The sequence below is a fragment of the Struthio camelus genome, chromosome 1, assembly GCF_040807025.1.
Source record: "Struthio camelus isolate bStrCam1 chromosome 1, bStrCam1.hap1, whole genome shotgun sequence".
In the NCBI taxonomy this organism is placed as follows: domain Eukaryota; kingdom Metazoa; phylum Chordata; class Aves; order Struthioniformes; family Struthionidae; genus Struthio; species Struthio camelus.
Genome location: NC_090942.1, coordinates 158,587,042 through 158,614,085, shown reverse-complemented (window position 1 = coordinate 158,614,085; position 27,044 = coordinate 158,587,042). Strand labels below are relative to the sequence as shown.

Sequence of the window (27,044 nt, the reverse complement as noted above, 5' to 3'; positions counted from 1 at the left end):
AGCCTGCTTCATATCAGAAAATGCCAGTTCCCACTTCCCTCCAGGGAGAGGCAGTGTCATGCACAGCTGCTAAAATCAAAGTTGCAGCCTCACCCAGACACAATTATGGAGTTGGCAGGGAGAAGGAACACAGGTATTAAACACCTGTGGCGTCATAAAGAGGTATCTACAAAGAAAGGCAAAATAAAGTCCAACTATAGCTTCCTTCCCTCCCCATGAATTCTGCAAGCCACATCAAAAATAATTACAAATGGAAGAAAATGAAAGGAAAAACTTTCTCCTACCACTTACAATTAAAGTAGCAAGATATGTGACACCGCCTGCTAACAAATGGAAGCCCCCAAAGGGAGCAGAATTCACATTAATAAAGTCTCCAAATGAATAGTCCATATCCACAGTGATTTTAATAGTACAGCTTCTGAATCTTACACTGTCATAGCTGACATAAAAAGACTGTAATTTCTTCATTAGCTACAAATATAAATTATACCTGGATTTTCTTTTTTGAGAATAAAAAAGTACCACGTATTCAATTTCCCAAAGTTAGGATCACAAGGAGAAAGACGACAGTCATGTGAAAGCGGTATACAGTACACAAACAGATCGTTTACATGCAACATTAAATGGCAAGTCACTAAAAATGGGACTCCTTCACGACTGTTCAAACAATTGTCATGACCAATCGTACTAACACGCACTGTGTCTTCAGAGCCCTTTGAAGCTGGCAACCCTTCTTCCGTAACTTCACTAGTTTTTAGTTTGCCAGAAGCCTTTCATGTTCAGAAGATTTGTTTTTCCTCATACACCGTATCAGTCCATTCATTCTTTGACTTTTCTGGTGAACTGTAAGCACTTCTTACTCTTCAGATTGCTACAGTGAACAGTCCCTCCCTCTTCCTACGTCGTGCAAGTTGTTCAGGCACAGCAACCAGATTTTGTCCTTTTTGCTGGTTTGTAATCAGTAATGTCTACAGTTTGCGGCGGTCCCTCAGCTTTCTGCCGTACAATTATTGGTACTACCATTTCAAAGACAGTTTCAAAGAGGTAGTCTACCTTATATCCTGTTTTTGCACTGGTCTCAAAGCACATTTTCTCAGCTGCTGGAACATCCTTCTCATCCAGCATTTTATATTTCAGTATCTTTTTATAGAGCGCAATTGCATCCTCTGCACGGACTTGTTTTCGCACTTTGGTAGAGCCACAGCTGGCAAGGGACTTTTCAGGTCTGTTTTCATCCTCTGTTTCAGGCGATAAAGCACAGTCATCGGTGAGGTCAACTTTATTTCCAACAATAGCAAAAATGCAGTCAGCACTCGCAGTGTCCGTCAGTGCCAAGAATCTGTCTTCCAGCTCCGTCAGGCTCTGGAGGCTGTTTACATCGTACGTGAGGATCACTGCAGCTGCTCCTCGGCAGTACATAGAGCCAAGGCCATGGAACTGCTCCCGTCCTGGCAAAGGTTTTTAAAAAAAAAAAAAAAAAAAAAAAAAAAAGATGAAGTTAGTGGAAAAAGCTGAGTTAACTGAGTAAAAGTTTAAAAATCTGTAAGCGAGTTGCACAATTTGGATGCAGCATTCAAGAGGAAAATGCGGTATTTACACCATCTTCAGTTTTTCTCTCTGGTTTGCCTTAACACTGCAACAGTGCCACAAAACAGCTAAGCTCACTGGATACTCGATTCTAGAGCAGGGAATCTGTAAAGATGAGCGACTGAGCAAGTGTGACAGCATTCACATTTGGGGGGGAAGCATGTTACTGCATTTATGCCGCATGAACAGCTACCCTGCTTGCAGCAACAGATGGCCCATTCCACCTAGCTAACCATTTACAAACAAGAATTGTTCCACTGTTTCAAACTCGGCTAGAATTTATTAGTTGTATAAATGCAGTACACAACTCATAAGTAAATCCAGTTCAGAAATCCTGGCTCAAAGTCAGCAAGCCCCTTCTTCCTAGGTTTTGAAGGATTTAGTAAGCAATTTATACTTAGAGTACACGCTCACAGTTCTCAGGTACATTGACTTTCCAGGAAAGGATTTCTTTTCTTTAATAATGCCAAATAGAACCTGCACTGTTATGTGTCTACCCCACCGTAAGTACTCATACTTTTTTAAGAATATTGAACACACTATATAGAACCCTAACTTCATTTTAACAGTAATTTATCTGTTCATGAAAACTGTCCTGACCATCACACAATCAAACATTTCCTCCTCCTCATCGCTCAGTGAATCTCCCAACAGCAATCTCACCAAAGCCTTGATGATCTCCTTAAAATTTCCTTATTGGAAGACAAAATTTACTCTTCTTAAAGCTCTCGGAAGGAAACAACGCTCCTCCGTATTTTCCAAGAGACCAGGGGAAATGAGGAAAGACAGAAGACAGAGAAACGGTAGTTCCCTCTCCTGTGGGGAACTGCAACTTGCTCCAAACATCTGCAATGTGAGAAATTTTGCTACAGCATGTTCACTTTAATTCCCAAAACCCAACTGAGAAAAGATTAAGCATACTGGATTTCAACTGGCCTTCAGAGTCAGCCTGAGTAGAATTGTGTATGAACAGAGAAAGAAAAAAAAGAGCCAAGACTGTGGCTTCCAAATAAGAAAGAGCGATGTGATCCCAGCTACACTCTTTTGAACATCTGAGCATCGTCATTATTCATCAGCTCTTTCATACAATCTCTTCACACAGGGCCTCCTAGGGCCTCCTCACACAGGGCACTTCTTTATGGAAGACCTAGAAGTGATCTGGTTACATTCATTTTTTGCACAAGTCTACTGACCACAAAGACTTACAGCATCACAAAATCCTTAAAAATGACTACGGGATAGGAAAGAGAGAAGAAACTCATGCTGAAAAATAGGGGGTTGTGTGTATTGGGAAAATAACACATCTGCCTATGAGCATACACACAATGACAACTAACTTGGAGCCTTATCTCCAGTCCGGAGATAAATAAATGTATATATACGTATGTATGTATGTTTGAGTCACTGTAGACAGTCTTTTGAAAAACCTCAGCATACTACTCAATTGCGGTCAGAAGAGACGGTGTTCATAGTTATTAGTAAAACAAAAAATGGAGAACTTTATGCCAGAGCACTGAATTCACAGCTGGCTTCATCTTGAACACTGTGTGAAAGAAGAACATAGTGCAGAGTACAATATAAAGAGGTATAAAGTAAGGTGATGAGGATGCTCAGAAGTATGTAAAACTTTTGCACAAGGAAAAGATATCTAGCGCTAGTGTAAAGACTATTGAAAAAGAGCATAAACAGAAGTCTATAAATTCATATCTAGTACAGAGAAAGTAACCCAGAAACAACTCTTTACTCTTTCTTGTAACACAGAAAATTGGGATGCCATCAAAAAAAAATCATACATGGGGTTTAATTTTTTTTTCTACATAGTGAATAATTGGAGTGCAGCAACTAGTGTTACAGGATGCTGAAGAGGTCAAAAGTTCAGTGAACGGAGTTCAGAAAGGTAAAGATTATGGAGAATTGCATCTGTGCTATTTTATGTATATTCTGATTCGTCTTCCTCAAAGCAAAAGAAATTCTTTAACCAGTGATCTGGAAGGTAGGAAAAAGAATAAAACTAAACAACAAAAAAAGATATCCCCTGACTCTGGGTCATGGCAGACTGGGAAGTATGAGAAGATTGGTGCTTTTTACACTTTTTCTTAAGTCTAATATTCAAAGTTGTGCTTTCAGATGCACTGCTACTTAGTTTTTAAAAGTCTCCAATTTCTAAAAGTCAATTTCTGCCATGACCTACTTTGTTTTCCTCAGAATTCTTTATTATATTTTGGTCTGGAAGCCACAATGGAACATATATTCTGCACAGTTCTCCCACTACAGATGCCTACGCCATAAAATCCAGCCCCCAAAATCATTTACTACAGCAACCGAGTATTAGAACAATACTGTGCTTGTTTTATGGAATTTGTATGCTAATTTAATCAGTTCTCTTGCACAGCATAATACAAACCATGACACTCACAATCTACCTACAAACTGGCTACTTCTACAACTTATACATTGTCAGAAAGAAAAAAAAAACAGTAGGAAAAATTTGCCTTGCATAAGGGATTAATTATAGCAGAGGCGTTATGGATAGTCTCTCTTGCTCACCCACATGATTTATATAAGCATGCAGAAAAAAATGCGTAATTTATTGTTAGCTGCACAGTCTCCTTGTGCAGACCACTTGTAGCACTTAAGGGCTGGAACAATCCTGAATGTGGAAAAAAAAGTCAAAACTATGCAAATAATTTAATATCTTTTTTTATCCTCCAAGGTGTCAGGCAAAAAAAATATGACATTACTGTGAAAACCATTACAAGAAGATAGCCATCCCCTTCTTATGGCCAGTTACTCCTTTTTCTAGAATCTGGTCCCATACCAACTACATGCCCTTTATACAGTTAGCTAAATTAAATGGTAAACCCTGAGTCCAAAGAATGAAACAATTCCACCCTTTCAAAAAGAAAAGTAACACGCAAGAGAGGCAAAACTATCTCAGATGAAGAGAATCGAATCAACCACAAAGACATAACATTAGGGAAGTTCTCAAAGCCAAGTGATGAAACCTAATTTCCATTTTCCTTTTCATTTCTGTATTATGCCTTATTTACAGCAGTTCCACACCTCTATGGCTGTACTGCTGCCTGCAACATTAGGCGTTCCCAAAGGCTCCCATTAGCTTCTCAAAGGCTCTTCCAGCAAGTATACGAAATCTTGTTAGAGACTTCACCCATCCCAGAGCAGGGCAGCCAACAGGTCTTTTCAAAATCCTATGATGGTTTCCATGAACAAACCAAAACATTTGGAGCCAAACGGACCTCAGCACTATAAGGTTCTGAAGAAATCCAAAGGAGAAAGAGGAGAAGAAGTAATCAACCCTGCACAAAGCATGTCTGATAAATCAGCAAGGCTCCTGTTAAAGTGTGTTAAGACTTATGGCTGTGGCTTTGGTCTGGGAAGCCTCCTACAGCATCCATACCTCTCAGCTGCAAGGCTGTAACCCACGTGAACATTTTACCGCAATGGGAGCACAGCCTCGCCGAGGCTCCCCTGGCCATTTTCAGCTCCTGCAGTGTGGCTGCAGGATCCACTAGACAGTGGCGATGCCGAAATCACTGCCTTGACCAGCTTCTTGGAGCTCTCCTCCCACCCTCCGTCCTGGGGGGGGGGGGGGGGGGGGGGGGGTATCCAAAGTAACCTATTAAGTTGCCATAATAGGCTGCCTGATGTTTAGAAGAACGAGAGATTTTCTTTGGCCAGATTTGAATCTGCTCTCTACCCACCACCTCTTCAAGGCTTTCACTGCACCTTAATAACCAACTTCCCCCCCACCCCACACACACAAACTTTCAAGAAATCCTCTACAGGAAGAGCAAGCTTGAAACCTCTCAATATTGAGAACATACATAATGCAAAACAGAGTCTTACTCTAAGTCTGGAGGGAATAAAACAACACAAATACTAAAGAGCTAAAAAGGTCTTCCAGAAAGTCCTGAAGAGGTGATGCTGTTATTCTGATGTTAAAGCTTGAAAGGGGAGCTAAATTCTGGGCTTCTAAAGTAATAGTGAGGAAAAGAGTCTTTCACTCTTTTCTTCAGAGTGAAAGAACCATGTTAATATTGGATTAAAAATGAACAGGAGTGCAGCAGAGTTGCCCAGAAAGTTCTAGAGACAGTTCATGTAACCAGGTATCTTCCACGGCTTTTCACTGTAATTTCAACAGGATTGTAATCTGAACAGGATTAGAGAAGAATTAACACAGACACAAGGTATCAGCTAGGCTCTTGCAGAGTCCGGATCTGAGCGTATACAAAGTGAGACAGGAACTACGCCCTCGAGAGATAGCCAAAACAGAAGGGAAAAAAAGAATGACAAAAAAAGAAAAAAAGAAAAAATAATAAAGGGAGGAGAGAAAGTATGACACCACACAGTGAATAGCATTAAAAAGAAATTAAAGCTGAGAGTTCTGCTCCAGTGAGATGAAGGTTCAAAAGGGCGAGGCGGGTGCTCATGGGTTACTTCAGTAGGAACATCCGGGTGAGCGCAAGAGCTGACTCAAAAGCAGCTCCTTTTTTAAGGGACAGCATTTCCCTTCAATTGCAGACAGAGCAGTAAAGCTACAACCCTTTAAAAGACATAAGGGGAAACAAGTTGGCTACGGACAGAGATTTCTGTTTGTGCAAGCAGACTTAAGCTATCCACTGACTATCAAAGAACAAACAGTAAAAGTCCTTGAAGGTTTCAGGAAAATTCCCCTGCCCACAGGTGAGTCTGGCTGTACAGCTCTGCCCCAGTGAAGTCAGACTACTTCACTGCTTATTCAAGACTGGTATCTGTTCCTTCTAGAAGGCTTTATCCCACTTCCCTTGAAGTCAGGCACTTTATTAAGAACTGACCTCTGCCTGGGGTCACTTGGGGATAAAAATAAAGCTCTCCACCCCAAAGGATTAAAATGGAGGGCATATGCAGAAATTACTGGAAAGAAATGAGTCAGAGAACACTGAGCACTCAATTTTTACGAACCCAGAAGCTGTTTGAACGCATGATTTCCTGATCCATAAGAAATGCCAACATTTGTTTTTGCTCCAAGGCAAAATTTCCATAGAATAAAAGTCTTTAGAAGAAAAAAAAAAAGCCAACAAAACACTGAGCAACTAGAAAATGCATTTAAACTCCACCCTTGCCTTCCCTCAATATTGTACATTCACAATGTTACATTATAAAATACATTTGTGTACAACGATGTTTCAGAATGCAACAGACCTCTGGCTCTACTAAAAATCAAATGAGATCTTTATTTTGTTTACAGTCATTACTCAGAGATGAATCATCATTCCAGGTGAGGACTGTGCCACGTTTCATGAGTTTCTATTGAAGTTATTAAAGTATGGATGCCTTGGCAAAAGCAGAATGTAACATAAACATAGGAAAGTACTGATCTTATTACCCAAAGGGCTTCACTTTCAACTTGTGAATTAGAAAGAGCTACGCATGGAAGAACAACACCACCGCCACCACACCTGTTAAGCCAACAAAGAACAAAGGAAAACTCTTCAGTACAGTATCTCTCTGAAGAAAAACCATTAAAAAGAGGCACGAAAGTGGCCTCAAGGTAACAGGATTCAGGTAAGCCTATTCTATTTCCAAATGCAGCTTGCACTCAATTTCTAAGGTAAGAATCTCCATCTAATCTTAAAAGATTTAAATGGCAAAAGAGATTACCTCTTCCCTTAGTCTGAAATCTATGTATTTTTGACTTAAAGAACAAATACTTTGAGTTCTGAAGGAGATCGAGACTCCCAAGTCCCTTTAAACTTTCCTGCTCCACAGATGTGCATTATTTTAGGCTTGTAAAGTTCTCTTGCTGTAAACATCAGCTCAGAGCGACTGACCTCTCACTTAGCTAAGACAGGAAATTGTGATCAAACTGAGCACCATCCTTCAGTCAGCTGTAATTGTCACACTAGAAATGGCACAAATCCATACCACATCTCATCAGCCAATATTTTATTTGGACACAAAAAGCCAAGACTAGAAAGACTAGAATTTATCTAATGCATAACGTTTAGGTATGAATTACTTACATACAGCCAGATCTGAGGGTAAAAAAAAAAAAAAAAAAAAAAAAAAGGAGAATATTCCAAAACACATTTAGAATAAAATAGAAATTAACACAACTTCAGTCTGTAAAGCATTTTTCTTTCCACTCTAATTTAAAACATAAAAAGCATGCAAAAGCACCGCCATGGTGCAGCTATGTTCCTTCCCTTCACGAAGGCACACACACTCCTTATTATAAAGGATACTTGGTATCTTACGTCCAAAGTTACTAAGCTCCAAGCCTGACAGCTTTTAGTAATTTATACCGCTGCTTTTATCTACACGAAGGAACTACACTGAACCAGTTATTCTCTTCCCCTAAACGCCAGCCTTCAGGAAGGACATTTGTTTCAAGTGGTACGAATATCTTCACATAAAAAGAGAACGCAATATTCAAATACGGACAAGTTTCAAATTGCAATGAACAAGCAATATATTTGAACTATCTGTCACAGACAAGAAAGCCTTACTAACCATAAATGGCTAAGCAGGAGATACTTTCTAATATGTTCAATGCAAGAACATTTGAATTACTAGCTGGTCTCAAGAAAAAAGTTCAGTGCACTACTACAAAGGAGGATTGTTATTTTCCTGATCTGGAAGTGGCATTATGACATATTGGTATAATCTAGTCTCCATGGAAGCCACATGTAGAAATCCTGTACAACATACTAGTACCTACAAAACAGAATTCTACCAAATATTCAAACCAAATAGATCTGTTCAACTGAACACAAAGAGCCTGATAATTTACTCAAGAAAACGCAACTGGTTAAATAATTGAGGCCAAAGAATGGTTTTGATAAAATATGAAATGCTTTTGGGATTATAGTCCCACATTTATGAGATATGCTATGACAGTATGGCTCTATCCCAAAAGATCAAGTTGCACCCGTCTGTGTAAATAAAGGTATTAAAAAGACACTTTTGAGATGTCTGCTAAACTAGCATTAGTGATCCAGCACTGTCTGGGGTACATAACATACATAAATTTGTTATTAGGAAACCTAAGTTTTGACAGGAATTGGAAAGAGGAAAAATATACAGTGAAGACTAACTGAATCCCCTCTTGAAAGGGCTAATTCTTAAATGCAATTAAAAAAAGTAAGCCATAAATCTAATCAACTATTTATATAACCATTTTCCCCCTGCAAGTTATGCCAACACATTTAACAGATACTCATATATGCTCCATGGAATAAGAGGAGAAGCTATAATAGAATTTGTAAAAAGATGGAATTATTAGCTTTACCAAACATCAAGGCCTATTACTGGGCCTTTTATCTTCAATGTAATATGCAAAGGAAAAAAAACAAACTTGTCCTTTAAGTAAAAAAATAAAATCCTTTCAAGCATCTATATAAGCTATTACATTCTGCCAACAGAAGACTAGTGCCTGGAAGGCTAGTCCACACCAGGAACTACCAGCTTGAAAAAAAGCAAGTCATTCTTACTTCTCCTGCTTTAGTTTTGGCAGTAAGAACTCAGATCACATACTTCTATCCCCTATTTCGTTTCACAGAACACAAATGTGGAAACAGATACGGAAAGCAAGACTTAATCTTTTTTTTATAACCTACTCTTTCTGAAACTAACTATAGGAAAAAAAAAAAAAGCACATAATCTAAGTTCTGCTCATTTTGCTTATTCTAATACAAAGACAGCATATGAATTCATTTTTTTTTCTTTCCGCGTTGCAATTGCCACCAGTAATGACTGGGAAAGGAATCAATTCAGAATCTTTACAAAAAGAGAAACACTGCAAGATGGGTATGTTGGAAAGTATCCGAAATAAAGAAAAAGGGGACATCTATTTACTGGAATTAGAAATTTCAGTACTCTCTATACCTAACAATATTAATACATTTAACAAAATAAGCTATATCCAAATTTCTTATGCCTGCTTCACCCTCCTCCCCTAAAAATATAATAGCTAAACTATAAATAACTGATACGTCATAAATAAGGTTTGCAGGACATGTTTCAGCAGAGGCCATCAAATTAGAAGTAGGTAAAGGATTTTGTCCTAAAATTAGAGGCACTTCACCTATCTTTTAAAACAAGAGCCACCCCTTAAATAAGACTAATAATTTTTCTAATAAAGCTCTATTTCTTTAGAGATTCAAGTTTATTCCTAGTTTCAGCCTTTTCCAAAAAAGAAAGCCACATAAACAGCAAACCGAAATAAACAACAGCAGCAGCTGTTACTAGATTTGCTTCTCTTTTTATGGTTTTCCCTCAGTAAAAAGTGCTCACAATTGTATTTTAGCTTTGTTTGCTTTTTTGCTAATTACACCCAGAGCAATTATTGCACAACCCTTTCAAGACAGACTGGGAAAATAACTACGTGTGTGTCCCCATACAGCATTCCCTCGTCAAGCTTGCGACTGCACAGTCGGTTGCAACTGCTTGACCAGCCAGTATAACGCTAGCTATAAAAAACACCGATTCAATTAACATTCGAGAAGTGGGATTATGGCACAATTCACACGAAACAATTCATCTAAAGAAGTTGATGTGAATGGTCCTTTTATTGTTAGGTAGGACAACCAGCACACTGAAGAGCTGTGCAGGAATAACGTGAGCATAGTGCAGTACAAGTCACATGCCAAATTCCGTAAGACATGGTTAATGAGCTACGAGATCATCTGAGCTTTATCTGAAGCTGTGATGCATTTTGCTTCAGCAAAAGGGCACACACAAAAGTTAGCTTAATAACAATATCAAAATACAACATAATAGGAACTTTTCACACAGGGAACGGGACTTTTTAAGCTCACGGGGACTTTTTTTTATTCCAGATTCTCCAAGAAAGGGTTATTTTTATAGACATGCATTAGTAGATGCTCCAGAATAAACTTCTGGTCATCAAATTTTCCTGTTGTGCTAAAGAAATCATTCAAAGACAGACAGCCTTAAATCAGAGTGCATCTTTCTTTTAAAGAAACAGCCACTGAACCATGGTTCAGCTAAAAACTTGCTTTGCTTGTTTGACAGTTAACAGTGTTCACAGGGAAATGTGAATGTAAGTAGGGGCTTCACTTTTTAAAAGCAGCACGTGCTTGGCAGCTTATCTTACACTGGTACAGATCAACCCATTGCTCTAGGCCACTGCAGCACAGAGTCGCAGCAATATCAAAAAGGGTGATCATTGCAGACAAATTCTCTCACCCATACCTCATATAGAATAAACGTCACTCAGTCATCTTTTCAAGTTTTGTACTACTGAGTTGCAAATTAGTTTGAATAGTTCTAGAAACTTTTTAATCCAATCCTCGTAAGCAGTTACTCAATTCCCATTCCATAACTGGCAACGGACACTTCCCTCTACCCATTGAAGAGGAGTCCTGTTGGACCCTCTTATAGGAAGGAGGGGATTCAGTTATCAAAGGAAAAAAAAAAAAAAATTCACAAAGTAAGGCCAGAGATCAAGTTCAATTCTCATCTGAGCCTGATCTCCTGCATATCAGTGATGACAGAATCTCACTCCATCCTCATTGTGTGAATGAGGAAGTATTTGTATTCCATCAGGCAGTCAAATAAATTAATACTCCTCAAATTAGTTTTCTGCATTTCAGCTTTCAGACTTTCAAATTTGGTAGAGCTTCTTCTTTGTTAAGTATCCTTTTCAAAAAAAAAAAAAAAAAAACACTCTCCTCCCTAAAAGATGCACCTGTCACTTAACTCTTTTTAGGCCAAAGAAATTGCCTTTTTTTAGTTCAGGCTATTTGTCTCTAGCAGATACCCCTAACTACGCTCATAGCTTTTTTCCTCCAGCAATTCCATATTACTCTACATCCAAGACTGCAAAATAAAGTGGTCCCACTAAAGCTATATGGTTAACTTACACTCTTTACTACTTTCACCTCTCTTCACACTTCATATACTTTTCAGAACAACACTTAAGCTCTGGGGCACCAGAGAGTACCAAGAGCTCTGTCAGTTTGCCATCTACTACCAACCCAACGGACCTTACAACAAAATGCATATTTTGCCCAAATAAATCTCGCCTAACCTGTTAGCGGCACTCAATACCATTAGTCTGTCTTCATTTACAGCCTTATATGTTTGTTTAGCCTGCATAGATTTAGGTGAAATCATCTTTTTATAAGCAGACTGATACACTGTGTGTCATTGGACTAAATACAGATTCACGATATCTAACTGGAAATGGGAAACCAGGGGAAGGAGCTTCACAGCTCCTGTATAAAGGAGAATGAATACTATCAAAGATTGCTATTGTATATACTACTGGACTTAGCCCACAAAAAATATTTTCAACATTTCTGAGATAAAAGAGTATCAGAAATCTGTCCTGTTGCATAAATACAAAATTATTTTTCTTGATGACAAGAATAAATCCTAACTTACTACTCTATTAATAAAAATCAAGCCAGAGCTTCTAAACTCAAAGAAATTCTAATTTCAAAATCAAAGTTCTCACAGAAACCCCAATTTTATTCCCCCACTATAGTTTCTTTCCAGAGTTTTAAATTTAATCATTTTATGCCCAACAGCACAAGGCATCACATAGACAAATGTACCTAACCACGCTATCTGGCATGCTTTTTGCCAATAAAAACTTGGGGTAGACCTACACAAAATAATTGTACTTGCAGTTAAAGATCCCACTGACCCTTCTACCATCCTGAATGCCTTCTTCATTTAGTGAGATAAGACTTGCATTGATTCAAATCACCCCTTTTATTTAGCCCTCTTGATCGGCTTTGTTTATTTTTGAGAGAGGGAAATATCCCCAGAAGCTTCGAGCAGTTCACAGTATTTTCAGCTGTCTGAAAGCACAGCAAAGTGCCTTGCGTAAGTGCCTTGCCTACACAACTGTGAGGTTTCAGAGCAAGACGTTTTATTTAAACATCAAAGTCTAGCAAAAGAAACGAGGGGGTGCCAGATTTACAAGACATTGTTATCTTGTCTAAGAGGGTTTGCTCTAGCAGAACTGTAGCTGAAATCCAGTATGAGCATTATTTTCTCTACTGAAAACAGAACGTGGCACAGAGCTTGAGAATTAAATGTATTAAGTTTCTCTACACCTGTAACCAAAATGGGAGCAGGGGTGCAAGGATTTAGAAATTTAGATTTAGATGTTTGGGTTTTTTTGGAATTAAAATGTAAGCAGCAACACGAAACCCTTCTGAAACTTTATGTTTAAAAGAATTTTGAATGGCCACTTAAAAAGGCCATTTGGCAGACGACCGACCTCCTTAAAGAAAGGTATGATTGGAACAAAACTATTGTGGATTTCAGAAAAGAAGAAGGAAAAAAAAACTTTAGAATTTACTTCGGAAGAGTTCTGCAGGAAGCAGGTGCACCAAATACTTAACTGCAGCGCTAGGCAGTCAAACATTGCTCAGCGACAGGTAACAGAGTGGCCAGTTGCAGAGCTGTGCTTACGTCTGTGCAGGGCACTCAGTCCTGGGTGGTGCAAGACAGTCTTTTCAGCATACAGCCCTCTGGATACCAACCCATTTCTTCAGTGAAAGTCCCTTATAGAAAGGAAATTCATCTTCCAAACACACAGCTCTAGAAGTTGTTCGTTTCTCTCTCCAGTAGCTGAAAACTGATACTTTTTCCTTAAATTTACAGTTCTTTCACACCAAGGAACAGGCACAGATGATGATGACCCTATGTCTATAAAGGCAATTTTGAAGCAGAAGCCATTACCAGGTCCTCATCTGCAGCCTCCAGAGTCACTCAAAAAGCAGATCTTCAAAGCCTGCCCTGCCTCACCAAGTTTGCTCTTCAGACTCAGAATTTGGTCTTTAGCTTAGGCAGAAACACATGGCCTGGCTTATTTTAGTGCCTTTGGACAAGATCTCTGGGGCCTGGTAGATCTCCCCGCACCTACTGGATGTTTCATACTGCTCAGTAAGGAAGCGTTGAGTTAACCTGGCTTCTAACTCACCCAAGCAAACATTGATACAGGTGAGCGATTTAAAAAAAAAAAAAAAAAAGAGGCAGAGGTGGGGGACACGCAGGGGAGAAGGGGAGGTGTTAATTGAGGTTGCCCTCCTAAATATATGTCAATAAGCATTCTGAAATCCTAATTCCCTAGTTAGCTGTTCCCGCTCTCAACAAAGAGGCAGCAAGTCTGCTTCTGCATGTTCCCTCACAGATGGGAACGCCTTTTTTTTTTTTTAAAATCAATTTTTATTCCTGTTTTATTTTACTTAGTTTTTTTCAACTTCCTCATTAGACACTTTGCTTGTGTCTCAGATATCTCTTTAGGAATTTTTTTTTAAAGCAAAGTTTCCCATAAAGTTTTTTGCAAAAAGGTAACCAGACACACTCAAAGTCAATACAGTACATGATACCATGTTTTGAGCAAAAAAACACCATAAACTTAATAAAAAAAAATCTTAATTAAGTGCCTGCAACATTTTACATAAGAAAAATTGTTTATAATCCAAGGAGGGTGCACTTTCAATAATTATGTTTTCAGGAGAAGAAGAATTTTGCATCCAACTACAAACAAAATTAAATAGTCTAATTCATGACCTTTATTTTCATTTTTCATTTTCCTATCACCACTTTAACCACAAATAAGTCTTAGATATTTGTCTCCCAGTTCTCAGTCCTCAAATCCCTACCTGAGCACAGGAAACTAAAGCACCAACATATAGCTCTACAGTCAGGTCCGTGGTTGAGTACTCTCTGGCAGATGACTCCCATGAGCCTGACAAAAACAAAGTTCAGCCATGCAGGAAACAGCACAAGTATCTGCCTGGCATTCTTAAGAGTGACTACGGCATGGACCAGTATAACCCAGCCATCACAGTCATCAACACCAGTGAGCTGGCAATACCTATTGCCAGCTGCAATCACACTGCTTGAATGATATACAGCCCAAGATGTACCCAGACCTTTCTCAAGGCACTGCTCAAGCTACAGATCTCTGGGATACTCTTCAGGGATCTCTGGGGTAGTTGTACCAAAAGCAACAGTTTTTTCACCCTTCACCACAGCCAGCGATCATAGTGCTCCTCCACAACAGCAGTATCGCTTTATTTAGCGCAGGGACTGGGATGCTGTAACATACAGAAAGTGCCAACTGTGCCCCAAACATATGGACCATGGTTCCTTTTGTAGATTAAATTAAGTACTAAGCTAATATGTAGACAGTACCTCAAGCAATACTTCCAAAAATGACTCATCCTATCAACACATTTCCAAGTTGATTGGGAGTGAAGGATAGGAAGAGGGATAGAAATATTTCAAAATGTCCTAGCCTTGCAAAAATTAGAAAAAAGTTAGTCCAAGACAGCAGCTGAATGCACCATTATTCACCACTGGACAAAAAACAAAAAAACATGTCTGCAAAACACAACATTCACGTTCTGAAAAACAGAGTCCAGGTTTCACAAAAAAACACTGAGGTCTGGCAACTCTTAAGTGTTGTAAGTGACCTTCTGTACCACGTTTTAAAAATGAGAAATGATTCTTGCAAGCATAGTGAATAATACAGAGTCGTCTGAACCACATTAGGAAGTTATGTTCTATCAGATAGACAGCAGGCACCCAAAGGTGGTCTTCCGCTGCAGATATTTGGTAAGTGCCTCTTATTTTAGGTTAAACTATCATCTGGCGAAATAAAACTCTGCTGTAATAGATAATATATGCTAGTTCTGGTTTTGAACCCTTAAATTGTTTTTTAAACCAGTCATCACAAGGAATTTTAAAAAGATTAAAACCTTGCTAATTGGGTAGAAGTAACGCGAAGGTTATAGAGCTAGCAGACTGAATAACAAAATCTACTTTTTTAATTTTTGAAAGCAAACACACATTAATAACACGGGACATAAACCTGGGCCACTCACCAGACGGATGTCTTTAATGATTTGTTTCAATGCCAGTTCATTTATGGGCAGATTCTCAACTAAGAATAACGTATGCAATTTATTCATCCATAATTTATCCTTGAGGAAATTACAACTGCTTACACTCATTACCACCCGCCACAAGTTTCTACTCAGTTATAGCCTTCTCCACTGGTTGCCTCTGGATAGTTAGCTATTTGTCAAAAGTAGGACAAACTTCTAGTGATCTAGTGGGCTGCCTTGAGTGAGTATCAAAAAGGGAAGACCATGCCAGACATACAGCAATCTCCTGTTTTCTGTGGGCGGAGTAAACTTGTTCACTTCTTTCAGATTATTTTCTCACAGGACGTGCGGCTTGTGTTTTCAGAACTTGTACTAAGAGGAACACATGGCTTTTACATTTCTAGCACTTGTTCTTCCTTTTAATTCCACTTCCGGCTTCTTTGCCTGCACTCTTACGAGCATATTCAGTATTCACTATTTAGAGGCATTAACTTGAGGACTAAAGAAATGAAAGCCACAGAACAGGCATGGTTAAAAATTCATTTGTTTCGTGAATGTTCGTCAACATGGCACAAAGGGGGTATCACTAAAAATCGTAAACAACTCTGTTCTGAACTTTGTATACAGAAAAAGCTACAAAGAGCAATCCATTATCACTGCACCGTGTCTATCCACTCGACTCATATGCCATAAGGCGAAGCTACTTACTGGAAGGGGAACTGACTACAGATTCACACGCATTAAATCCTTGTCTTTCATAATTAAACAGGAGATGAGGCAGCATCTCCAGGTCACAAAGTGCTTGACCACTCAGAAAGAGGATAGAACTATTTCACTTCCACTATATTTCCAGGGTTTAAATAATTTCTATACATATATATATACACACACACACACACATATGAAAAGTTTAAGAGGGCAACGTGGAAAGGGCATACAATGCCAGAACAGGAAAGAAGATAAGGAAAACAATAAGAATATGATGCATACAGCTATCTACTGCGGGAAGGAAAGTGGTGATGTCTTAAAGAGAGCCTGATAGGGGTGTTTCTTCTTCCCGGTAAGAGTGAGAAGCACACCGCCTGGAGTCGGCAGGGAGGTGGGGAGGGGGTGTTGGAAAAAGAGCAGTTCGAGATGTTTTCAGTTTAAAAACAATTAGATTTATTTTTAAATAATCAACAAGGATATAACAGATTCTGAGAAATTTTCCACATCATTATACTAGCTATTTTTACATAAGTCTCACTTGAAGCGACCCAGAACAAGTCATTCAATGCGATGTTCCCTTCTGTGAAGCCTGGAAGATGGCTCAGCTTCGCTAGGGGGTGGGAGGGTGGAGGGGTTGGTCATTTCTTGAAAATTGAAACCACCATAGGGTCTGCTCATTTCTCTCTGTTCTGTTTGTACCAGAACCTTTGCTCTCTGAGAGCAAAGAACAGCAGGAGAAGGGAAACAAATAAATATTACGGAAAAAATCCCTCTAAAACAAACTTGTGGTTTTGTAAACCAAGAGCCTAATTTCTAACTTTGACAGTTAATAAGAGAAACAACAGATCTGTATGTCCAGATCACAGACGCCATCATGAAGAACAGAAACTGAACTTCACTTTCAGAACATAAGGCATTAAACTGCACTCAGCTTAGTCCAATCAGTGAAGTAACCCGTGCAACTAGAGAGGGAAATCGGTCACTGACCCTTGGGGGAAAGGGAGGGAGCAAGAGCTCAAATGAAGGTTCAACCAGGGCACAAAATCATTACTAAAAAGACCAAGATGTATTTCGCTTCTAATGGACTAGACTGAGAAAGGGAAAAGTTCAAGTGTACTTTTTTTTTTCTTTTTTGTATGTAAAGCAGCTATAAATTAAAGCTTACACAGGTCCCTAGATTGGCAGCAACCACAGTTCTTCCATGACCAACTCCTTGACGGCACACGTGAAGCCAGCTTTGAGTCTGCTCTCCTTCCTAAGGGAACGATTTGATATATATCAAAAGATTCACAAACACATTTGATAACATGCTTTAAAGGGAGAGAGATGGAGTTAAAATGATCTCTTCTAGATTTGCTTTTTCCGAGGCCAAATAGATTAATAGCATTAGAAAAATCATGCATGCTTAACAAATTGGCTGTCCTGAAGGACGTTAGCCTGAATCTCCTGTAGTGAAGGCTGCCAACTTACCTGCATTGATAGAGTTCACTCAATCAAGAGGAAGAAAATCTCATTTCCTTTGACCACCTCTGCTCTGAGCAGTACCACTGAACATAAAACCGAGCATAAACCGAGCTTATGCAAGTCACCAAGTTCAAATCTCATTTCCTAGGCCCACACATCTTTAATTACTTCATATGAATTTATAGTCAATAAGGCAGCAGCAGGAAAAGAGGCTTACCGTAATTTTGATACCTTTTGATCAAATCCCAGGATGTTCTACTCAATACTCATTAGAAAGCACTCTGTGAAAAGCTAATCACTCAGACTTGGGAGAGAAACTAGATTCTTTCTATTCTAACATTTTTAGCAGCTCCAAACGTATCAGTCTCCATCATAGATTCCATGTCTGTTTAAACGTTTTGCAATACTACAATGTGATTCAGATAGGGAGTTACTAAGTTCACCTTCAGATCAGCCATAAAACGCTGCCAGAGGAAAAATTGCTTGGGAGCTCACATGGCTAGTGGTTTCAACATGAGATTGCAGAAAATAATTAGGTCTCTTAAAATGGAGAATTTTGAGAAAGTTGCAGTTGGTGTTTATTTCATAATGTATCCTTAAGGAGATGCTCCAGTTTCTTTCAAGAGTAATTTCTCAATATTATGTTACAGGGAGATAAAACACTTGTTGTGAGGCAGACAACTTATTTATGCAATAAAAAGCAATTGCGGCATGAAGATACCCTAACTAGCCTGAGCATCAGGACCGGCTCTGCCCAGTAACGCAGAGCTGGCTACGAGTCCAGCTTGGTCATCTGTGCACCAGAGTTTACATAAGATGAAACAAGAAGAGTACTCCCCATACACGAGCCCTGAAAGTAGTAACTGGAAAACTATACAACTAATAGCTAGTTACCTATTCTCTGCCAGGATTTTAAGCGCCCACTGACACCTTTCTTTCAAAGGAAGAAGTGAAAATTCATTACATAGTCAGTGGTAAAATACACTAAGACCCAGCCTGCTTAAGTCTAGGCATCTAAACATACAAAACTTATTTTAAGCAGCTATTTGTTTCCCATTCTAGAAAGTGCCTGGTGCCCCATAAATAACCAGAACTACTGCCAACAAGAGTTACTTTGTACACATTCATCTTTGTGTTACAGATAATGAGGCTTTGTGTTGCTCTACATAGCATTATTTAACCAGCTAGAGGAACAATGATATGGGGAAATAACTGGTCACACTCACAAACAAATGTCGAAAGAGTCCTCATTCCTTAGATAGCTCAAGTATGTGGTTCATAAATATTAAACTCAATCTGGAGAGTGCAACAAGGCGTTAATAACTTGCTTTCTTGCATATTATACCTATTACACCTTTGCATGTGACCTACCAGGAGACTCATTTTACTGTGGTGAATAATTCAATTCCTGGCCATTCTTCTGAAGTTTTCTGCAATGTTCCTCTCTCCCACCTTGCTTCTGATCCACCAGGGAGATGAATTTCCATATGTTTGCAAATTTTATCAGTAACTGAAACAAAACATTTTGCTGCCCATTGTTTGATTAACTTGATCTCTTTATCAACCCAACCTCTCTCCACGTTTTCACTATGGTCATAAAGCAATCAACACTTAAACTAACCTTTCTGCTATTTGTTAATTTAAATTTGACAGAGATAGCTGGAGAACACACCTCTTCCTTCAAAAGGCAAGGAAGAGAGGATACAATGCAAAGGGATAAATTCTTTATTACAAAGTTTCTCAGTATCTCTTCAGCCTAGGATCTGGGGCTTTAACACAAGCTTGTAGATTAGACACGTTCGGTCCGTTCAAGGAATTCTATGAACTCATTCACGTCAGCCAAGCTAAAAAGCAAAATTTTCACAGTAAAACAAGAACACGCACCACAGACTAGACTAACATGTTTTTCTTGTTCTGCCTTCCGCTGTCCACTCAGATACACTCGAGAATTGGCAAAATTAACCCCCCCACACACCCTTTAGAGTCTTACTCTGAAACTCCAGGCCTCGCTCCACACCAAAACTAGAAAGTAAAGATGATATCTTTGGTTACAGAAGCAAGTTGAAGCGCACTGAACAACTGAGGCTGCAAATCTCAGCTATGCCTTGATGAACATTAGCAATCCTAACAGCATAAGCACTGGACAGCTTCAGCCAGGCACAAATCTCAGAGTGCCAATACAACTGAGACTGAGATTCTCACTGAGCCGTCAAGAAATCTCCCACTGGGGCTAGAACAGTGCATTCACTTTACATGCTATTATTAAATACCACATACAAAGCAGGGATTTAATGTGGGAGCTGGACTACAGAAGTTACCACAGAGGTTCATATATAACACCCATGGAGGCATATATCAAATACTCAAACAAGCAAGCAGCCTGCCCTCCACATTAGCTTGTCTCCCAAAGTGTCAAGTACTAAAATTACAAACGAGAAACAAAATTCCTTCCTAATAAAGTGAGTTTGCCAGAGCTGACAAAATAAATTGTGCTAGTTTCGTCTCCTGTTCCTTTTTGATGTTTGTGATTTTTTCCACCATTCCCTGTGAAAAGGGATTTCCAAATTTTAACTCTGTGTGTGTGCAAGAACATTTTCTTTCAGTGACAATGAATTTGTCATCTTTGACTTTAATTGTGTACACTTGAATTCTTAAGCTGTAGGACACAGCAAATAATGAATTGTCCAGAGAAATTTCTATTTCTTCATATTTTAAATCACTTCCCATCTTGCTCTTTTCAGAAAATATCCATTGCAGAAAAATTTCCTAGAGCACAGTTTCACAACAAAACTATGCTTCCATGGATATTTGAAAGCTTAACTTTTATCCTGCCTCTGAATCTACTTCAGAAGCTTTAGATACAGTGCTCACTGACAGTGAAGTCACTTCAGGGGTTTTGTGCACACATACAAGAGATTTTTCTAGGCACCTAACCATTCTGTTTCTTTAAGCTTCCACTCTTGTAATTTCCTTTCCAACATGTGGGAACCATAACTATACACAGTAGTCCTAGAGAAGCTGTACTATTTATGCATGAGGCACCAGTCCCCAGCTGTCACTGTTTTACATACAACAATTACGAACAATTAATTCACAGAGGCCAACATCATATTCTGCATCATAATTTTCCCCAAGGCTTAAAAAAAAAAAAAAAAAATTTAGAGAATCTTGCTGGCAACTAGCCCGTGAGCCATGACTCACAGGCAACAAGCCTAAGCCATTTTATTCTCTGTAATTATCTTGTTAAGTTTCAGCCTCCTGAATACAGCAGTGTTCCTCACTAAATGGTCATTGATGCCCAAGACCCTTTTCTGAGATGACATCTGGAATCACCTCTAACAACCTAAAGACCAGCCTTCCCAAGCTCACCTTCCAGCGCTGGAAGAGACCAAGTCACACCCCATCCCGTGCTTCGTGAGAACAACATCCAGGCACCTGCCTTCCAGGAGAACACATGTGCAGAAGGAAGTACGAGTCTACACAGTAAAATACTGAAGAAAAATCAAAGTCAAGGAACTCAAAGCCTTAAGTGAGGGAGAAATCTGGTACCATTGTGGACCATTATAATTAAACTCTACTCTTTACCAGGCAAGCACATCTACTCAGAGAACGATCACTACAGGCAGTTGCCTGCACGGTTGCCAATGAGTTACTGGGTACCAGAGGTCAGAAACTGTGAACAATTTGCACATGTTCACCAAGCACTGACCCATCAGACTACCAGTCACAAGAAATGATTAAACAGTCTGAAAATATAAGTGTTTACTACATACACAGACTGCAGTTAACCCAAAACACAGAAAAGACTTCTCTAGGATATGTTCATCTCCCCTGCCCCTCCTAGCTCCAACAAATAAAAAGTCACAGAAAAAACTCTGCAGATACAGAATAAAGGTGGGGGGGAAAGGTAAAATTATGAATTCATAGCTGAATGTTCACAGAAGAAAAAAAAAAAAAAATCAAGTCAGTTCTCCCATGCAGACAGCTAACTTAAGAAGGGAGAAAGGGAAAGCAGCAGGGAAGTCTGCTTTCTTGGTTAACCTTTATGTCTCCTCATTATCATGCTGCATGACTATCTGGTGGTAAATTCAATAGCCACACACTTTTTTTAAACATACTAATCACATCAGCATCACACAGTGAATTTTACAAAAGACTTTTCATTAACTGAACAGTCTGCTGCTTTGATACTAAGCCCACAACAGAGGGGACACTGACTACTAGCAGGTAAGAAACCTTGTTGCGGGTGGCCCTACTAACCTGTTAGGTGAACAAACGCCAAATTAGAAGAGCGGAATCTAACACACACGGAAGTTTTTTTTTTTTTTTTTCCTTTTGATATATAAAGGCATCAGAAGAGAAGCCTGAGAGCCCAAAATGCTCCCACAACCTCGTTAATCGTCGACACCAGGCAATAGCATTCCCCTTTCAAAATCGGAGCAGGCCTAAGACTGTCCGAACTAGAGGACACGTCTGTACTGCCAGAGATCAAAGGCTGCGTGCGAGCTCAGTGCTGCATGGAACCAACACCCAGCAGGAAGTTTGGAGTTTTTTTCCATAGCTGTGGTCAGCACTGCCCAGAATAGATCTATACGTGCCTTTGACATCCTTGAGTCTCCAACCTTTGATTCTTTTGTACGAGAAAGTTCTTTTTGCTGATGATGATGCTTACGCTCCTCGATTCTGAAAAATACTACCTTAAACATAATACGAAGAGGATCTAAAGCGTTTGAGTGCATGCTTTGGAAAACAGGGTCTCTATCCAGCAGGCTAGTCCTTTCAAATATTCTAAAAGTGTACAGTTCTTCTCCGTTTTGTATAGTTTAAGCACGTGATTTTTAAATTCCTTTGAATTAGCTGACCCAAACAGAAAACAAAGCAAACATAATTCGTGGAGTCAGAATCTAAGGGATGAATAAATAATTCTTTGCACTAAGAATAGAGGAGCAGTCACATTGGGTCAGACACAAGACCATGTAGCCAAGTCTCTGACAATGGAGAAAACAGTCAAAAGCAGATGGCTAGAAAAGAAAGAGGATAAAAGCAGGGCAAGCATATGATACTTCCCCCAAGTATTCTTCCATCTGTAGCTCATTTGTTTCCTCGAGTTGAATGCGATTACCAAATGACTGCTTTCATAATCATCAGATTGGAAAACTGGAAATGTTAAATTATTTGCTGTATTTACATAAAAAAGTTAAATCTGATACTTCTGCACTCATCTTTTATAAGGCTTACAGATAAGAATATGTAAGGTTTAGACTAGATCAGGCAACTGATCTTTCCAAGATAAGGATGGGCATGAAAGTACAGGCAAGAGAAGAGCCCTACCTAGAATAACTCATTTGCTCTTCAGACCTAACTCAGCTGAATACTCAACATATGCATTTTATTTTGGCATGTGAATTTAATTCTGGAAGAAAAGTCAAATATTTCTGAGTAACAGAGTGAGAAGCGATGCAAAATCTACAGGCTGATGAGTAAAAATGATACGTATTTTAAATAATCCAGGAGATCACCAGTGAATCTAATATAGCAGTAGTATCCAGAGGCAATTACTTTTGATCTACTACCACTGTTGCAGACATGCTTATCAGTCACTGAAGTCTAATCCTGTAAAAACAAAACTTTTTTACAGGAATGAAGTTTCATTATATTGAGGCTTACATTGTTACAGCCAACTCTCTAACCCATAACAAAACAGTGAATATCTGAACATGAAATACAGATTCTATAGGCTTCCATACAGATTACAGCCCTAAAACCAGAAGATGTTGATAAGCAGGAATAACAAAAATATACATTCACATACTCAACACAGCATAAACTGAGAAAATCCAAAAGGAGCACGTATTCAAGTTAACTTTTTGTAATTGCTCATTTTACTGGAGTATGGAACTAAGCGTAGTAGCTACAGTCAAGCATCCCCTCATTTTCTAGTCCAAATCTTCCATATTTCTACATTTTACTAGGGGAAAGTACTATTAGGAATATGGTAGTGCTAACACAGATGTCTTGAATTGGCATTCAGTGTTCACGTAGTGAAATGGCATGCAAACGTTGAGCTCTGTTTTTGTCATATTACTGTGCTAGAGAATTTTTAGCCTCCTGGATGGCCTTTTCTTTCTGGATTTTCCTATATATCTATGTGCACACAGTTATAGAAACAATTTACCTCTACTTACTTACCATATAACTGCCTCATAAGAGTTCAGCAGTAAGGAACGTCAGGTTAATGAACAGATAAGTGAGCTAAATTTTAAACTCCTTTTTTCTACAAAAATTCAAAGCTTAATTGGCACCCTCCTGGTAGAGATAACCCATTGACACTGTAGAAGGATAATATCCACAGACTGAGGACTGGCCCAGACCTGGCAATCCCCCTTACTCTGCAGGAGCACAGGTCAATACAGAGTAAGACCATGTAAGACCACCTCTGCCTTCAAAAGGCAAGAAAGGGGACACCTGGCTCAATGCTACTAGCTTTCTGCAAATATGACTTCAGAAAGCCTGCTACGGAAATCCTCCCGAAGCTCAGGAAACAGCCAGCACTTCTAGTAAGGGGGGGCTACATAAGCAGCACCATCTAAATTGGCCCTACTTTAAGGTACCAGAGGGAACTCTAAATGCTGCAGAGACAATTAGCTCTGAACACAGGTGAGGGGAATGCCCTGATGAAGGTTATCTTCTACATATTTCACTTGGCATATTTAAAAGAGTATTTGGCATCATAGAAGAATCAATGTGGCATCTAGAAAGCCACACAAAGCTGAAACCTGAACCCTCAAATAGCAATGAATAAAATACTGCTATAAGAATAAACAACTCAAAAATGGGGCTTTAAACCCAGAAGAGAAAGCCTGGGAGGGAGTTATTTTATACTATATGGTAAAAAAGCAAAAGGGCACGAAGGAAATCAGTACTGAAGATCAATCTTACCAAGGTTTCTCTACTGAAATAAAGCCTACCAGTAGTCACCCGCATGGGTCTGGCATACCAGAAACAAGCAGCAACTGCCACCAAAAGAAAGTACTTCAAAGGACACTGAGAATTTATTTAAAACACAGATACTGTTAGGCAATTTTCATCACGGTAACAGAATAAGTACAAAAAGCAGTAACAAAATAGTCAGATATGTCTCCTCCTGCCCTTTCCAAAAAAAATTTTTTTTTTTTTTGCAACCTTTCAGCAGTTTCACTCCCCCTCTTCCTCCTTCTCAATTCCTGACTCAAGAAAGCAATTTTGGACTAGACTGTGACACAGAATGACACAGTAAGTGAACTTCCCTTCCAAACGTCACCAAGAGGAAAATGGAACATTGCATGCTACTGCAGCTCCCCAAGTCTCGCAAGAATATATAATATGTATTCTCTATATTGCCACTAAAGCAATGCCCATGTTTGCAATGCCCAAAATTCTGCTAAACATGAAAACAAGAAAAATACTGGAAAAGGTATTTCCGCCAAGACCAACATTTGGAGCCCTTGCAGACGTTTTTCAGGGTCACCTGGCCCTCGACAAAACAGAGCAAAACTTCCTGACCTAATAACCAAGAGCAAGATGTTCGTATGATCAAGACCACAAACCACATCCCCAGGCCATGCTGTCCTAACACCTCCACCCCATGACTGCAAACCACAGCCCGCACTCCCTCCCATGCCAAGGGAATGCTGCCTACAGCAGCTGAGCAGGCTTGGGAATCACTTGCGGCTATCCCACATCCTACAGGAAGCAGCCTACAGCCCTGGCTCCTATGCACATTAAATGCGTATGTGCAGGCTCTTACTGCCGGGGTGGAAGAAACAGCCACATCTGAACTGTCTGAAAGCTGCAGGCATTCAAAAGTCATAGTGTGACAACACCAGTTACACATTGGACGTTTGAAAGCACGCAGCAAAAAGTGACAAACTGTGGTGAACATGAGTGACTACAAAAGTTGTGATCTCTCTGACTCCTTCCTGAATTTGCATTCAGAAGCCATCTACTCAGGCAAAAGAAAGCAAATAGCCATCAGTCTTCTATGTACATCCATGCTTTGTGAAACAGGCCCAAAATATGAGATCAGCAGTTTTAAGGTCCCTTCTGACCCATCAAAAATACGTTTCTCTTTAGACTTTGGACTATTGCCAGATCATTTGCTTCAAGCAACTTATTTTACAGTAATAAGGAAAAAATACTCTAAGCATCAGTCACTAAAGGAAGAATTCCCGCTACCAATCCCACTTGCGCAAGGCCGTCAGACTAAGCCTGGACAGAGAGGGGTTCGCATCTCTCTCTGCTGCTAGGCCCCATGTTTGGGCTCTCAGAAACACAAAGTTACTGAGCAAAGTTACTAAACTGTAGTCTTTTCAATCAGCGGCTTTTAGGGCCCAGCCAGAACTGGAGAAAAGAAAAAAAAAAATCTTATTACCTTAACTAAGCCACCACTGACTGTGTCACAAGACAGTTCCCTTCTGAGATAGCACAGAGGCAACAGCTGCGCTCAAACAGGACCCGAAAGAAAAGGCTTGGGGGGGGGGGGGGGGGCAGCTCAAACAGCCCCGCGTTTCGGGGCAGCCCACAGGCACCACCACCCCGCGTCCCTTTCCCGGGGGGACAGGGCGCAGCCAGACCCGCGGGGGCCGCGGCGGTGCGGGACCAGCCTCCCCCTCCCCGGCTCCTTCGGGCCAGCCGGAGCCCCGGCGATAAGGGCAGGGACGAAGCCGACAAATTGTGGCAACCGGCCCCAAAAGCGGAAAGGCAGCCCCCATGCTCCCTGCAGGCACCGCCGCCGCGGAGGGGCAGCGCCCGGAGCCGCCCGCGGGCAGCACCGCCGAGGAGCCGGGTCGGGGTCTCACCTGCCGTGTCCCAAATGGAGATGTTGTAGGGCCCCCACTGCTTGAGGTAGAAGGCACCGCCGACGGTGCTGACCGTGTCCTGGAAGCGCCTCTCCATGTAGCGGTGCAGCAGGGAGGTCTTGCCCACGTTCATGTCCCCCAGCAGCACCACCTTCCCGTCCGGCTTCTTCATCGCGCCCGCTCCGTCCCGCTCCGTCCCGTCCCGTCCCGTCCCGTCCCGCCGGCGCTCGGCGCGGCTCCTCCCGCCCCCTGCCCGGGCGGCCCCGCTCCGCTCCGCCCGGCGGAGCCCCGGAAGCGGCGGCAGGAGCGGCGGCCCCGCCGCGGGCAGCGGCAACTTGGGGCCGCCCCGGCGGGGCCCCACGGATGGGGAAGCGCCACGGCGATCCGGCCCCGCTGCGCGCCCGTGGGCTCCGCCCCGCTTCTCCCTCCCTCCCACCCATCCCGGCCCGGCCCCCGCCAGGGGAGGGGCAGGGGCAGCGCGGCTCCCCGGCGCCTCTCGGCCGCCGACCCGCGGCGGGGTGGCAAGCGGGACAACGCGGAGGGCCGGGGCGACGTGGCTGCGTCGCGGGTG

General features: G+C 40.7%; 1 protein-coding gene across 1 annotated transcript; it reads right to left on the bottom strand.

Annotated features, from left to right (window-relative positions):
- Window positions 1-385: 385 nt before the first annotated feature.
- Window positions 386-26,858, bottom strand: RAB20 (RAB20, member RAS oncogene family). Its single transcript, XM_068927460.1, has 2 exons — window positions 26,474-26,858; window positions 386-1,448 (listed from the first exon to the last, which is right to left on the bottom strand). Exons 1-2 carry the CDS (start codon window positions 26,643-26,645, stop codon window positions 916-918), a joined length of 705 nt encoding a protein of 234 aa, XP_068783561.1. The 5' UTR covers window positions 26,646-26,858; the 3' UTR covers window positions 386-915.
- Window positions 26,859-27,044: the final 186 nt, after the last annotated feature.

Excerpts from the sequence above, each read along its gene's own strand:
- RAB20 (XM_068927460.1), bottom strand. The coding sequence starts at position 26,645 with ATGAAGAAGCCGGACGGGAAGGTGGTGCTGCTGGGGGACATGAACGTG. Across the intron at positions 1,449-26,473 it reads CTCCATTTGGGACACGGCAG|GACGGGAGCAGTTCCATGGC; the intron begins GTGAGACCCCGA and ends AACCTTTGCCAG.